The sequence below is a fragment of the Oncorhynchus nerka genome, linkage group LG12 (assembly GCF_034236695.1).
Source record: "Oncorhynchus nerka isolate Pitt River linkage group LG12, Oner_Uvic_2.0, whole genome shotgun sequence".
NCBI classification, from domain to species: Eukaryota; Metazoa; Chordata; class Actinopteri; order Salmoniformes; family Salmonidae; genus Oncorhynchus; species Oncorhynchus nerka.
The window spans coordinates 88,368,537-88,384,482 of record NC_088407.1 but is presented as its reverse complement, the minus strand read 5'-3'; the positions used below and the strand labels follow the sequence as shown (position 1 = coordinate 88,384,482).

General features: G+C 43.5%; 1 protein-coding gene across 3 annotated transcripts in view; it reads right to left on the bottom strand.

Annotated features, from left to right (window-relative positions):
- Nucleotides 1–15,547, bottom strand: part of vti1b (vesicle transport through interaction with t-SNAREs 1B) — a 204,544-nt gene extending 188,997 nt beyond the window's left edge. For 2 of the 3 annotated variants that reach the window (XM_065025937.1, XM_029651330.2), the window contains exon 1: nucleotides 15,261–15,547. In XM_065025937.1, coding sequence (XP_064882009.1) covers nucleotides 15,261–15,357 — 97 coding nt within the window. In that variant the 5' untranslated portion in view covers nucleotides 15,358–15,547. The remainder of the gene's footprint in view (nucleotides 1–15,260) is intronic. The other variant, XM_029651329.2, reaches the window with a different exon arrangement.
- Nucleotides 15,548–15,946: the final 399 nt, after the last annotated feature.

The window sequence follows — 15,946 nt, the reverse complement described above, 5'->3', positions numbered from 1 at the left end:
ACAGGTGTAGTAGACCTTACCGTGAAATGCTGAATACAACAGGTGTAGTAGACCTTACCGTGAAATGCTGAATACAACAGGTGTAGTAGACCTTACCGTGAAATGCTGATTACAACAGGTGTAGTAGACCTTACCGTGAAATGCTGAATACAACAGGTGTAGGTAGACCTTACCGTGAAATGCTGAATACAACAGGTGTAGTAGACCTTACCGTGAAATGCTGAATACAACAGGTGTAGTAGACCTTACCGTGAAATGCCGAATACAACAGGTGTAGTAGACCTTACCGTGAAATGCCGAATACAACAGGTGTAGTAGACCTCACAGTGAAATGCCGAATACAACAGGTGTAGTAGACCTCACAGTGAAATGCCGAATACAACAGGTGTAGTAGACCTCACAGTGAAATGCTGAATACAACAGGTGTAGTAGACCTCACAGTGAAATGCTGAATACAACAGGTGTAGTAGACCTCACAGTGAAATGCCGAATACAACAGGTGTAGTAGACCTCACAGTGAAATGCCGAATACAACAGGTGTAGTAGACCTCACAGTGAAATGCCGAATACAACAGGTGTAGTAGACCTCACAGTGAAATGCTGAATACAACAGGTGTAGTAGACCTTACCGTGAAATGCTGAATACAACAGGTGTAGTAGACCTCACAGTGAAATGCCGAATACAACAGGTGTAGTAGACCTCACAGTGAAATGCTGAATACAACAGGTGTAGTAGACCTTACCGTGAAATGCTGAATACAACAGGTGTAGTAGACCTTACCGTGAAATGCTGAATACAACAGGTGTAGTAGACCTTACCGTGAAATGCTGATTACAACAGGTGTAGTAGACCTTACAGTGAAATGCTGATTACAACAGGTGTAGTAGACCTTACAGTGAAATGCTGATTACAACAGGTGTAGTAGACCTTACCGTGAAATGCTGATTACAACAGGTGTAGTAGACCTTACAGTGAAATGCTGAATACAACAGGTGTAGTAGACCTTACAGTGAAATGCTGAATACAACAGGTGTAGTAGACCTCACAGTGAAATGCTGAATACAACAGGTGTAGTAGACCTCACAGTGAAATGCTGAATACAACAGGTGTAGTAGACCTTACAGTGAAATGCTGAATACAACAGGTGTAGTAGACCTTACCGTGAAATGCTGAATACAACAGGTGTAGTAGACCTTACCGTGAAATGCTGAATACAACAGGTGTAGTAGACCTTACCGTGAAATGCTGAATACAACAGGTGTAGTAGACCTTACCGTGAAATGCTGATTACAACAGGTGTAGTAGACCTTACCGTGAAATGCTGAATACAACAGGTGTAGGTAGACCTTACCGTGAAATGCTGAATACAACAGGTGTAGTAGACCTTACCGTGAAATGCTGAATACAACAGGTGTAGTAGACCTTACCGTGAAATGCTGAATACAACAGGTGTAGTAGACCTTACAGTGAAATGCTGAATACAACAGGTGTAGTAGACCTTACCGTGAAATGCTGAATACAACAGGTGTAGTAGACCTTACCGTGAAATGCCGAATACAACAGGTGTAGTAGACCTCACAGTGAAATGCCGAATACAACAGGTGTAGTAGACCTCACAGTGAAATGCTGAATACAACAGGTGTAGTAGACCTCACAGTGAAATGCTGAATACAACAGGTGTAGTAGACCTCACAGTGAAATGCCGAATACAACAGGTGTAGTAGACCTCACAGTGAAATGCCGAATACAACAGGTGTAGTAGACCTCACAGTGAAATGCTGAATACAACAGGTGTAGTAGACCTCACAGTGAAATGCTGAATACAACAGGTGTAGTAGACCTTACCGTGAAATGCTGAATACAACAGGTGTAGTAGACCTCACAGTGAAATGCCGAATACAACAGGTGTAGTAGACCTCACAGTGAAATGCTGAATACAACAGGTGTAGTAGACCTTACCGTGAAATGCTGAATACAACAGGTGTAGTAGACCTTACCGTGAAATGCTGAATACAACAGGTGTAGTAGACCTTACCGTGAAATGCTGATTACAACAGGTGTAGTAGACCTTACAGTGAAATGCTGATTACAACAGGTGTAGTAGACCTTACAGTGAAATGCTGATTACAACAGGTGTAGTAGACCTTACCGTGAAATGCTGATTACAACAGGTGTAGTAGACCTTACAGTGAAATGCTGAATACAACAGGTGTAGTAGACCTTACAGTGAAATGCTGAATACAACAGGTGTAGTAGACCTCACAGTGAAATGCTGAATACAACAGGTGTAGTAGACCTCACAGTGAAATGCTGAATACAACAGGTGTAGTAGACCTTACAGTGAAATGCTGAATACAACAGGTGTAGTAGACCTTACCGTGAAATGCTGAATACAACAGGTGTAGTAGACCTTACCGTGAAATGCTGAATACAACAGGTGTAGTAGACCTTACCGTGAAATGCTGAATACAACAGGTGTAGTAGACCTTACCGTGAAATGCTGATTACAACAGGTGTAGTAGACCTTACCGTGAAATGCTGAATACAACAGGTGTAGGTAGACCTTACCGTGAAATGCTGAATACAACAGGTGTAGTAGACCTTACCGTGAAATGCTGAATACAACAGGTGTAGTAGACCTTAAGAAATGCTGAATACAACAGGTGTAGTAGACCTTACAGTGAAATGCTGAATACAACAGGTGTAGTAGACCTTACAGTGAAATGCTGAATACAACAGGTGTAGTAGACCTTACCGTGAAATGCTGAATACAACAGGTGTAGTAGACCTTACCGTGAAATGCTGAATACAACAGGTGTAGTAGACCTTACAGTGAAATGCTGAATACAACAGGTGTAGGTAGACCTTACCGTGAAATGCTGAATACAACAGGTGTAGGTAGACCTTACAGTGAAATGCTGAATACAACAGGTGTAGTAGACCTTACAGTGAAATGCTGATTACAACAGGTGTAGTAGACCTTACAGTGAAATGCTGATTACAACAGGTGTAGTAGACCTTACAGTGAAATGCTGATTACAACAGGTGTAGTAGACCTTACCGTGAAATGCTGATTACAACAGGTGTAGTAGACCTTACAGTGAAATGCTGAATACAACAGGTGTAGTAGACCTCACAGTGAAATGCTGAATACAACAGGTGTAGTAGACCTTACCGTGAAATGCTGAATACAACAGGTGTAGTAGACCTCACAGTGAAATGCTGAATACAACAGGTGTAGTAGACCTTACAGTGAAATGCTGAATACAACAGGTGTAGTAGACCTTACCGTGAAATGCTGAATACAACAGGTGTAGTAGACCTTACAGTGAAATGTTTACTTTACAAGCCCTTAACCAACAGTGCAGTTCAAGAAGAGTTAAGAAAATATTTACCAAATAAACAAAAGTTTTTAAAAATGATAAAAAAGTAACAGTGTTAGCTGTGTCACTAGAGATTCTGGGTTCGAGTCCAGACTCTGGTACATCAGGCCGCGACCGAGAGACCCATGGGGCGGCGTACAATTGGTCCTGCGTCGTCCGGGTTAGGGGAGGGGATGTCCTTGTCCCATCGAGCATTATAGCGTCTCCTGTGGCGGGCCGGGAGCAGTGCACGCTGACACGGTCGCCAGGTGCATGGTGTTTCCTCCGACACATTGGTGCGGCTGACTTCCGGGTTAAGTGGGCATTGTGTCAAGAAGCAATGTGGCTGTGGGCTGGGCTGTGTTTCGGAGGACGCACTGCTCTTTGGCCTTCGCCTCTCCCGAGTCCGTACGGGAGTCGCAGCGATGAGACAAGACTGTAACTACCAATACCACAAAATTGGGGAGAAATGGTTCAAAAATGGCTGTTAAGAAGCCTTTTGGTCCTAGACTTGGTGCTCCGGTAACACTTGGTGCTCCGGTAACACTTGGTGCTCCGGTAACACTTGGTGCTCCGGTAACACTTGGTGCTCCGGTAACACTTGGTGCTCCGGTAAGAGAGAACAGTCTATTATCAACGCTGTATAAACTGCCGTAGTTCTGGTTTGTATTCAGCGTGCGGTGAACTTTTCCTACTTCCTATAAATGACTGGTGATTGCTCAGCCGCCGTCAGTACAAGATATATAAGCGCTAGCTTTGCGTTAGCTTAGCATAAGCATTGGGTTAACACCGTTAAGGTGACCGCCGTCAGTACAAGACATATAAGCGCTAGCTTTGCGTTAGCTTAGCATAAGCATTGGGTTAACACCGTTAAGGTGACCGCCGTCAGTACAAGATATAAGCGCTAGCTTTGCGTTAGCTTAGCATAAGCATTGGGTTAACACCGTTAAGGTGACCGCCGTCAGTACAAGACATATAAGCGCTAGCTTTGCGTTAGCTTAGCATAAGCATTGGGTTAACACCGTTAAGGTGACCGCCGTCAGTACAAGATATATAAGCGCTAGCTTTGCGTTAGCTTAGCATAAGCATTGGGTTAACACCGTTAAGGTGACCGCCGTCAGTACAAGATATATAAGCGCTAGCTTTGCGTTAGCTTAGCATAAGCTTAGCATAAGCATTGGGTTAACACCGTTAAGGTGACTGTGTCAGTACAAGACATATAAGCGCTAGCTTTGCGTTAGCTTAGCATAAGCATTGGGTTAACACCGTTAAGGTGACTGTGTCAGAGGTGAGAGTTGGGCTAATGCCTTGCTTTCTTAGAGAGATGTGGCCATCGACAAGTCAAAAGGATGAGTTATCTGTTCTGCTGCCACTGTTTCTTTAAATCCTCTGTTCTCTGTGAGGGAGACGGGTTAGTGGTGGCCTGTGTTATCCTGCTAGCATAGCATGATTAAAATATTAGTGCTAATGACAGTGGATGTCCTGTTGTTGGTCCTCTACCACCACCTCAACAGGGGTGTCAGAGGGCTGTGACCTGTTACCACCACCTCAACATGGTGCTCCGGTAACACTTGCTGTGCGGTGGCATAGAGAACAGTCTATGACTAGGGTGGCTGAAGTCTCGGAGAGGTCCTCGGACAATTTTAGTGATGTAGTGGGTGATGTAGTGGGTCTGCACTCCTCTGACACCGCCTGGTATAGAGGTCCTGGATGGCAGGAAGCTTAGCCCTTAGTGATGTAGTGGGCCGTACGCACTACCCTCTGACACCGCCTGGTATAGAGGTCCTGGATGGCAGGAAGCTTAGCCCTTAGTGATGTAGTGGGCCGTACGCACTACCCTCTGACACCGCCTGGTATAGAGGTCCTGGATGGCAGGAAGCTTAGCCCTTAGTGATGTAGTGGGCCGTACGCACTACCCTGGATGGCTGTGATGTAGTGGGCACCGCCTGGTATAGAGGTCCTGGATGGCAGGAAGCTTAGCCCTTAGTGATGTAGTGGGCCGTACGCACTACCCTCTGACACCGCCTGGTATAGAGGTCCTGGATGGCAGGAAGCTTAGCCCTTAGTGATGTAGTGGGCCGTACGCACTACCCTCTGACACCGCCTGGTATAGAGGTCCTGGATGGCAGGAAGCTTAGCCCTTAGTGATGTAGTGGGCCGTTCGCACTACCCTCTGTAAGTGCCTTGCGGTCAGATGCCGAGCAGTTGCCATAAAAAGGTGGTGATGCCACCGGTCAGGATGCTCTCGATGGTGCAGCTGTAGAACTTTCTGAGGATCTGGGGACCCATGCCAAATCTTTTCAGTCTCCTGAGGGGGGGAAAAGGTTTTGTTATGTCCTCTTCACGACTATCTTGGTGTGTTTGGACCGTGATAGTTTGTTGGTGATGTGGACACCAAGGAACTATAAACTCCCGACCCGCTCTACTACTAAGTACTACTCTACTACGACTAAGTACACACCCCTGAGGGGCCCCAGTGTTGAGGATCAGCGTGGCAGATGTGTTGTTACAAACCCTCACCACCTGGGGGCGGCCCGTCAGGAAGTCTAGGATCCAGTTGCAGAGGGAGGTGTTTAGTCCCAGGGTCCTTACCTTAAAGATGAGCTTCGTGAGCACTACGGTGTTGAACGCTGAGCTGTAGTCAAGGCCTTTTGTCCAGGTGGGAAACGACAGTGTGGAGTTCCTTGCCATTAAAAAAATAATCTGTTGAAATAGCACTGTGGATTTATAGACTTCAGATTTGCAAAGGGGACATAATTATATTGCAATGTACAGCCTTCTCACTGGACCTTGGGTCCATGAAATGAGGTATCAGTCTACTCAGTGACACTCACAGATCATAACTGCGAAGGGTTTACACAAATATCAGCGTCTTGCAGGACATTAACTTTGGGAAATCCCCTCACTATTCAGTCTATTGTGAGTATTGGACAATCCTTTAGCAACGTAGAGCCTTACCTATGGATCTGGATGGTCCATGAAATGAAGGGGGCCCCTCAGGGGTGAGTGCTTAGTCCCCTCCTGTATTCCCTGTTCCCTGTTCACCCATGACTTCGTGGCCAAACACGACTCAAACACCATCATTAAGTTTGCAGATGACACAACGGTGGTAGGCCTGATCACCAATGAAAGCCTATAGGGAGGTCAGAGACCTGCCATCTCTCCCTCAACGTCAGCAAGACAAAGGAGCGGATTGTGGACAACAGGAAAAAGGAGGGCTGAGCACGCTCCCATTGAGATCGACAGAGCTGTAGTGGAGACGGACCACATCACTTAAGGACCTACCACGGTCCAAACACACCAACACAGTCGTGAAGAGAGCACGACAACACCTCTTCCCCCTCAGGAGGCCGAAAAGATTTGGCATGTGCCATCAGATCCTTAGAAAGTTCTACAGTTGACAGGATCTTGACTGGTTGCATAATTTCTTGGTTTGGCATCTGACCGCAGGGCGCTATAGAGCTAGTGTGTACGGCACAGTAATCACTGGTTGCCATCCAGGACCTCTATACCAGGCGGTGTCAGAGGAAGGATCTAAAAATTGTCAAAGACTCCAGCCACCCAAGTCATAGACTGTTCTCTCTGCTTCCGCATGTCAAGCGGTACCGATGCATCAAGTCTGGAACCAACAGGACCCTGAACAGCTTCTACCCCCAAGTCATAGACTGTTCTCTCTGCTACTGCCAAGCAAGTGGTACCGACACACCAAGTCTGGAACCAACAGGACCCTGAACAGCTTCTACCCCCAAGCCATGAGACATCTAAACAAGAATGCTAAATAGTTCACCAAGTCGCTACCTGGACTACCTGCATTGACCCTTTTTGTACAAACTCTTTTGACTCATCACATACACTGCTGCTGCTACTGTTTATTATCTATCCTGTTGCCTCATCACATACACTGCTACTGTTTATTATCCATCCTGTTGCCTCATCACATACACTGCTACTGTTAATTATCTATCCTGTTGCCTCATCACATACACTGCTACTGTTAATTATCCATCCTGTTGCCTCATCACATACACTGCTACTGTTAATTATCTATCCTGTTGCCTCATCACATACACTGCTACTGTTAATTATCTATCCTGTTGCCTCATCACATACACTGCTACTGTTAATTATCTATCCTGTTGCCTCATCACATACACTGCTACTGTTAATTATCCATCCTGTTGCCTCATCACATACACTGCTACTGTTAATTATCTATCCTGTTGCCTCATCACATACACTGCTACTGTTAATTATCTATCCTGTTGCCTCATCACATACACTGCTACTGTTTATTATCTATCCTGTTGCCTCATCACATACACTGCTACTGTTTATTATCCATCCTGTTGACTCATCACATACACTGCTACTGCTACTGTTTATTATCTATCCTGTTGCCTCATCACATACACTGCTACTGTTTATTATCCATCCTGTTGCCTCATCACATACACTGCTACTGTTAATTATCTATCCTGTTGCCTCATCACATACACTGCTACTGTTTATTATCTATCCTGTTGCCTCATCACATACACTGCTACTGTTAATTATCCATCCTGTTGACTCATCACATACACTGCTACTGTTAATTATCTATCCTGTTGACTCATCACATACACTGCTACTGTTAATTATCCATCCTGTTGCCTCATCACATACACTGCTACTGTTAATTATCTATCCTGTTGCCTCATCACATACACTGCTACTGTTAATTATCCATCCTGTTGCCTCATCACATACACTGCTACTGTTAATTATCCATCCTGTTGCCTCATCACATACACTGCTACTGTTTATTATCCATCCTGTTGCCTCATCACATACACTGCTACTGCTACTGTTTATTATCTATCCTGTTGACTCATCACATACACATAATTATCCATCTGCTACTGTTTATTATCCATCCTGTTGCCTCATCACATACACTGCTACTGTTTTAATTATCCATCCTGTTGCCTCATCACATACTACTGCTACTGTTTCATTATCCATCCTGTTGCCTCATCACATACACTGCTACTGTTTAATTATCCATCCTGTTGCCTCATCTACACTGCTACTGTTAATTATCTATCCTATCCTGTTGACTCATCACATACACTGCTACTGTTAATTATCCATCCTGTTGCCTCATCACATACACTGCTACTGTTAATTATCTATCCTGTTGCCTCATCACATACACTGCTACTGTTAATTATCCATCCTGTTGCCTCATCACATACACTGCTACTGTTAATTATCCATCCTGTTGCCTCATCACATACACTGCTACTGTTTATTATCCATCCTGTTGCCTCATCCATCCTGTTTATTATCCATCCTGCCTCATCACATACACTGCTACTGCTACTGTTTATTATCTATCCTGTTGACTCATCACATACACTGCTACTGTTAATTATCCATCCTGTTGCCTCATCACATACACTGCTACTGTTTATTATCCATCCTGTTGCCTCATCACATACACTGCTACTGCTACTGTTTATTATCTATCCTGTTGACTCATCACATACACTGCTACTGTTAATTATCCATCCTGTTGCCTCATCACATACACTGCTACTGTTTATTATCCATCCTGTTGCCTCATCACATACACTGCTACTGTTAATTATCTATCCTGTTGCCTCATCACATACACTGCTACTGTTAATTATCTATCCTGTTGCCTCATCACATACACTGCTACTGTTTATTATCTATCCTGTTGACTCATCACATACACTGCTACTGTTAATTATCTATCCTGTTGCCTCATCACATACACTGCTACTGTTAATTATCTATCCTGTTGACTCATCACATACACTGCTACTGCTACTGTTAATTATCTATCCTGTTGCCTCATCACATACACTGCTACTGTTTATTATCCATCCTGTTGCCTCATCACATACACTGCTACTGTTAATTATCTATCCTGTTGCCTCATCACATACACTGCTACTGTTTATTATCCATCCTGTTGCCTCATCACTGCTACTGCTACTGTTAATTATCTATCCTGTTGCCTCATCACATACACTGCTGCTACTGTTTATTATATATCCTGTTGCCTCATCACATACACTGCTGCTACTGTTTATTATCTATCCTGTTGCCTCATCACATACACTGCTACTGCTACTGTTAATTATCTATCCTGTTGACTCATCACATACACTGCTACTGTTTATTATCTATCCTGTTGCCTCATCACATACACTGCTGCTACTGTTTATTATCTATCCTGTTGCCTCATCACATACACTGCTACTGTTTATTATCTATCCTGTTGACTCATCACATACACTGCTACTGTTTATTATCCATCCTGTTGCCTCATCACATACACTGCTACTGTTAATTATCTATCCTGTTGCCTAGTCACTTTATTCTAGATAGTCGCTACCTGCACTATCTGCAATGACCCCCCTTTTTTTATAACTCATCACACGCTACTGTCTATCTTTTTAACATCAACGACATCACACCTGGCCAGACACCCCCGTACCCCCTCATATCCCTGCACATTGACTCAGTACTGGTACCCTGTGTATATAGCCTAGTTATCATTGACTCAGTACTGGTACCCTGTGTATATAGCCTAGTTATCATTACTCATTGACTCAGTACTGGTACTCTGTGTATATAGCCTAGTTATCATTACTCAGTACTGGTACCCTGTGTATATAGCCTAGTTATCATTACTCAGTACTGGTACCCTGTGTATATAGCCTAGTTATCATTACTCAGTACTGGTACCCTGTGTATATAGCCTAGTTATCATTACTCAGTACTGGTACCCTGTGTATATAGCCTAGTTATCATTACTCAGTACTGGTACCCTGTGTATAGAGCCTAGTTATCATTACTCAGTACTGGTACCCTGTGTATATAGCCTAGTTATCATTACTCAGTACTGGTACCCTGTCTATATAGCCTAGTTATCATTACTCTGACTCAGTACTGGTACCCTGTCTATATAGCCTAGTTATCATTACTCAGTACTGGTACCCTGTCTATATAGCCTAGTTATCATTGACTCAGTACTGGTACCCTGTCTATATAGCCTAGTTATCATTGACTCAGTACTGGTACCCTGTCTATATAGCCTAGTTATCATTACTCAGTACTGGTACCCTGTGTATATAGCCTAGTTATCATTACTCAGTACTGGTACCCTGTCTATATAGCCTAGTTATCATTACTCATTGACTCAGTACTGGTACCCTGTCTATATAGCCTAGTTATCATTGACTCAGTACTGGTACCCTGTCTATATAGCCTAGTTATCATTACTCAGTACTGGTACCCTGTGTATATAGCCTAGTTATCATTACTCAGTACTGGTACCCTGTGTATATAGCCTAGTTATCATTACTCAGTACTGGTACCCTGTGTATATAGCCTAGTTATCATTACTCATTGACTCAGTACTGGTACTCTGTGTATATAGCCTAGTTATCATTACTCAGTACTGGTACCCTGTGTATATAGCCTAGTTATCATTACTCAGTACTGGTACCCTGTGTATATAGCCTAGTTATCATTACTCAGTACTGGTACCCTGTGTATATAGCCTAGTTATCATTACTCATTGACTCAGTACTGGTACTCTGTGTATATAGCCTAGTTATCATTACTCAGTACTGGTACCCTGTGTATATAGCCTAGTTATCATTACTCAGTACTGGTACCCTGTGTATAGAGCCTAGTTATCATTACTCAGTACTGGTACCCTGTGTATATAGCCTAGTTATCATTGACTCAGTACTGGTACCCTGTGTATATAGCCTAGTTATCATTGACTCAGTACTGGTACCCTGTGTATATAGCCTAGTTATCATTACTCAGTACTGGTACCCTGTGTATATAGCCTAGTTATCATTACTCAGTACTGGTACCCTGTGTATATAGCCTAGTTATCATTACTCAGTACTGGTACCCTGTGTATAGAGCCTAGTTACCATTACTCAGTACTGGTACCCTGTGTATATAGCCTAGTTATCATTGACTCAGTACTGGTACCCTGTCTATATAGCCTAGTTATCATTACTCTGACTCAGTACTGGTACCCTGTGTATATAGCCTAGTTATCATTACTCAGTACTGGTACCCTGTCTATATAGCCGAGTTACATTACACCTGTCTATATAGCCCTGTTATCATTACTCATTACTCAGTACTGGTACCCTGTCTATATAGCCTAGTTATCATTGACTCAGTACTGGTACCCTGTCTATATAGCCTAGTTATCATTGACTCAGTACTGGTACCCTGTCTATATAGCCTAGTTATCATTACTCAGTACTGGTACCCTGTGTATATAACCTAGTTATCATTACTCAGTACTGGTACCCTGTCTATATAGCCTAGTTATCATTACTCAGTACTGGTACCCTGTCTATATAGCCTAGTTATCATTACTCAGTACTGGTACCCTGTCTATATAGCCTAGTTATCATTACTCATTGACTCAGTACTGGTACCCTGTCTATATAGCCTAGTTATCATTGACTCAGTACTGGTACCCTGTCTATATAGCCTAGTTATCATTACTCAGTACTGGTACCCTGTGTATATAGCCTAGTTATCATTACTCAGTACTGGTACCCTGTCTATATAGCCTAGTTATCATTACTCAGTACTGGTACCCTGTGTATAGAGCCTAGTTATCATTACTCATTGACTCAGTACTGGTACCCTGTGTATATAGCCTAGTTATCATTGCTGGTTATCATTTCTTCAGCCTCCTGACTGTTGCGCCTTCTTCACCACGCTGTCTGTGTAGGTGGACCCTTTCAGTTGTCCGTGATGTGGGGTTATTGTTGGTAATCAAGCCCACTAATCAGTGAGAGGTTATTTTCCTGACACCACACTCCGAGGGCCCTCACCTCCTCCCTGTAGGCTGTCAAGTCATTGTTGGTAATCAAGCCCACTACTGTAGTGTCGTCTGCAGACTTGATGATCGAGTTGGAGGCGTGCATGGCCACGCAGTCATGGGTGAACAGGGAGTACAGGAGGGGGCTGAGAACGCACCCTTGTGGGGCCCCAGTGTTGAGGATCAGCGGGGTGGTGATGCTGTTACCTACCCTCACACCCCCATCAGGAAGTCCAGTACCCAGTTGCACAGGGCGGGGTCGAGTCCCAGGGTCTCAAGCTTGATGACGAGCTTGGAATGTACTATGGTGTTAAATGCTGAGCTGTAGTCGATGAGCTCTGGATAAGAGCGTCTGCTAAATGACTTAAATGTAAATGTAAATGTAACAGCATTCTCACATAGGTATTCCTCTTGTCCAGATGGGTTAGGGCAGTGTGGTTGAGATTGCATCGTCTGTGGACCTATTTGGGCGGTAAGCACATTGGAGTGGGTCTAGGGTGTCAGGTAGGGAGGGTGGAGGTGATATGGTCCTTGACTAGTCTCTCAAAGCACTTCATGATGACGGAAGTGAGTGCTACGGGGCGGTAGTCATTTAGCTCAGTTACCTTCGCTTTCTTGGGAACAGGAACAATGGTGGCCCTCTTGAAGCATGTGGGAACAGCAGACTGGGATAGGGATTGATTGAATATGTCCATAAACACATCAGCCAGCTGGTCTGCGCATGCTCTGAGGGCGCGGCTGGAGATGCCGTCTGGGCCTGCAGCCTTGCGAGGGTTAACACGTTTAACTCACGTCAGCTGCGGTGACGGAGAGCCCGAAGGTTTTGGTAGCGGGCCGTGTCAGTGGCACTGTATTGTCCTCAAAGCGAGCAAAGAAGTTTAGTTTGTCTGGGAGGAAGACATCATGGTCCGTGACGGGGCTGGTTTTCTTTTTGTAGTACGTGATTGACTGCAGACCCTGCCACATACCTCTCGTGTCTGAGCCATTGAATTGCGACTCTACTTGTCTGTTTGATTGCCTTGGAGGGAATAGTTACACTGTTTGTATTCGGTCATGTTTCCGGGTCACCTTGCCCTGATTAAAAGCAGTGGTACATGTACATACTACCTCAATCAGCCCGACTAACCGGTGTCTGTATGTAGCCTCTCTACTGTATGTAGCCTCTCTACTGTATGTAGCCTCTCTACTGTGTATGTAGCCTCTCTACTGTGTATGTAGCCTCTACTGTGTATGTAGCCTCTCTACTGTGTATGTAGCCTCTCTACTGTGTATGTAGCCTCTCTACTGTATGTAGCCTCTCTACTGTATGTAGCCTCTCTACTGTATGTAGCCTCTCTACTGTATGTAGCCTCTCTACTGTATGTAGCCTCTACTGTATGTAGCCTCTACTGTATGTAGCCTCTCTACTGTATGTAGCCTCTCTACTGTAATTTTTCACAGACTTTTTACTGTTGTTTTTATTTCTTTACCTACCTATTGTTCACCTAATACCCTTTTTTGCAGTATTGGTTAGAGCCTGTAAGTAAGCATTTCAACGTAAGGTCTTCACCTGTTGTATTCGGCGCACATGACAAATAAACTGTGATTTGATATGTGCCAAAGGATTTGGACAACCCGAGTATGGAACCTGGTAGTGAGTACTGCAACCGAGGACAGACTATTTTTACACTCTACACGCTTCAGCACTCGGTGGTCCCGTTCTGTGAGCTTGTGTGGCCTGCCACTTCGCTGCTGAGCCGTTGTTGCTCCTAGACATTTCCACTTCACAATAACAGCACTTACAGTTGACCGGGGCAGCTCTAGCAGAGGAAATATTTGACGAACTGACTTTGTTGGAAAGGTTGTCCAAATCCTTACGACGGTGCCAAGTTGAAAGTCAAATGAGCTATTCAGTAAGGCCATTCTACAGCATGGCTGATTGCATGACTGTGTACTCGATTTTATGCACCAGTCAGGAACGGGTGTTTATTTATTTATTTATTATTTTACCTTTATTTAACCAGGCAAGTCAGTTAAGAACAGATTCTTATTTTCAATGACAGTCTAGGAACAGTGGGTTAACTGCCTGTTCAGGGGCAGAACGACAGATGTGTACCTTGGGAGCTCAGGGGTTTGAACTTGCAACCTTCCGGTTACTAGTCCAACGCTCTAACCACTAGGCTACCCTGCCGCCCCTACACTCTAACCACTAGGCTACCCTGCCGCCCGGGTGTGGGTGACATATCCAAATCCACTAATTTGACGGGTGTCCACATCCTTTGTCATATATATATATATATATAGTGTATGTATTCCCCCCAATGCAAAGTCTTTACATCCAACGTGCGATTTAAACAGATTTTGTGTTTGTCAAATTGACAAAAACTGTCTTTTGTTTAATTTTTATAAACAACATTCCAACCTTATCTCGTCCGAGTGTGGCAAGACTATGTTTCACCTGTTTGCATCAGTTTCAAATGGGGAGGACTTTATTTTGAAGACGAACTGCCGATTCCACTATTGTTGCTCACGCCAATGTTGTTGACAACACTAATCTGCTCTGCCTTGCAACCTCCTCTTATAATTAATCAATAAGGCCCAAGGGGGTGTGGTATATGACCAATATACCACGGCTAAGGGTTGTTCTTATGCACGAGGCAACACAGAGTGCCTGGACACAGCCCATAGCCGTGGTATATTGGCCATATATCACAAACCCCAGAGGTGCCTTAATTGCTATTATAAACTGGTTACCAATGTAAATTAGAGCAGTACAAATAAACGTTTTGTCATACCCGTGGTATACGGTCTGATATTCCACGGCTGTCGGCTAATCAGCATTCAGGGCTCGAACCACCCAGTTTATAATTCACATTTGATAGCAACCATATTTTGGCCATTTAACAGCAGTGGGCGGCTAAGCAGAAGTAAAACTAAAGCAAGACAACGGGGGGGGTCAGCTAATGGTAGTGGATTGGAGAGATATTTAGAATGCAAAATACATATTTAAAGATGTAAATTTAACTGTTGTTTTTTTTACCTCCTTGACATTTCAGTAATCTGTCAGGCATCAACTTCAGTTCGTCATAAAGGGATTTGAAGATCTCCTGCAGCTTTTCAAACTCTTCCGATGACATTTTGCTTTTATTTTAGCAGCAGGATTTGTGTTTTCAATTGTCCGTTTCTTTCTTGACAACACAAACGCCCAAATATTAGAAAATGAAACTGTTTAATTGCCGCTTATACGCTTTGTTGATAAAACCGTAAACCCCCTAACGAGATCCTCGGGACTCTTTCCGCATTCTGGTGATCGTGTGTCACATGTCTAGCGTCACTGCCTGCCTGAAGTGAATATCCCAATTATTATCACGAATGAAATGTACATGCTTTTAAAATCAAAGTAACTTCAAATGTTTGACAGCAGCGTATGTTGTATACTTCTAATATGAATAATGGTTTTAAAAAAATGTGGTTAAAACTGAAATAATATGTTAGATATTTATATACGGGCATTGAAAAGGTAACTTTCACTGGTGCATTGTGGTCAATGTCGTTTTTATAATAATCATAACTGATATATTTACCATCTTTCAGATGAATTATTGTTTTCATCTAAGGGGGAATATGTAGACTAGTATCTTACAAACTAAATAGCAGTTATTAGATTCAACTTCACTTTCGTTTTTTTGTTTTCTTTAAAACATAATAAATAAATAAAAATCCACA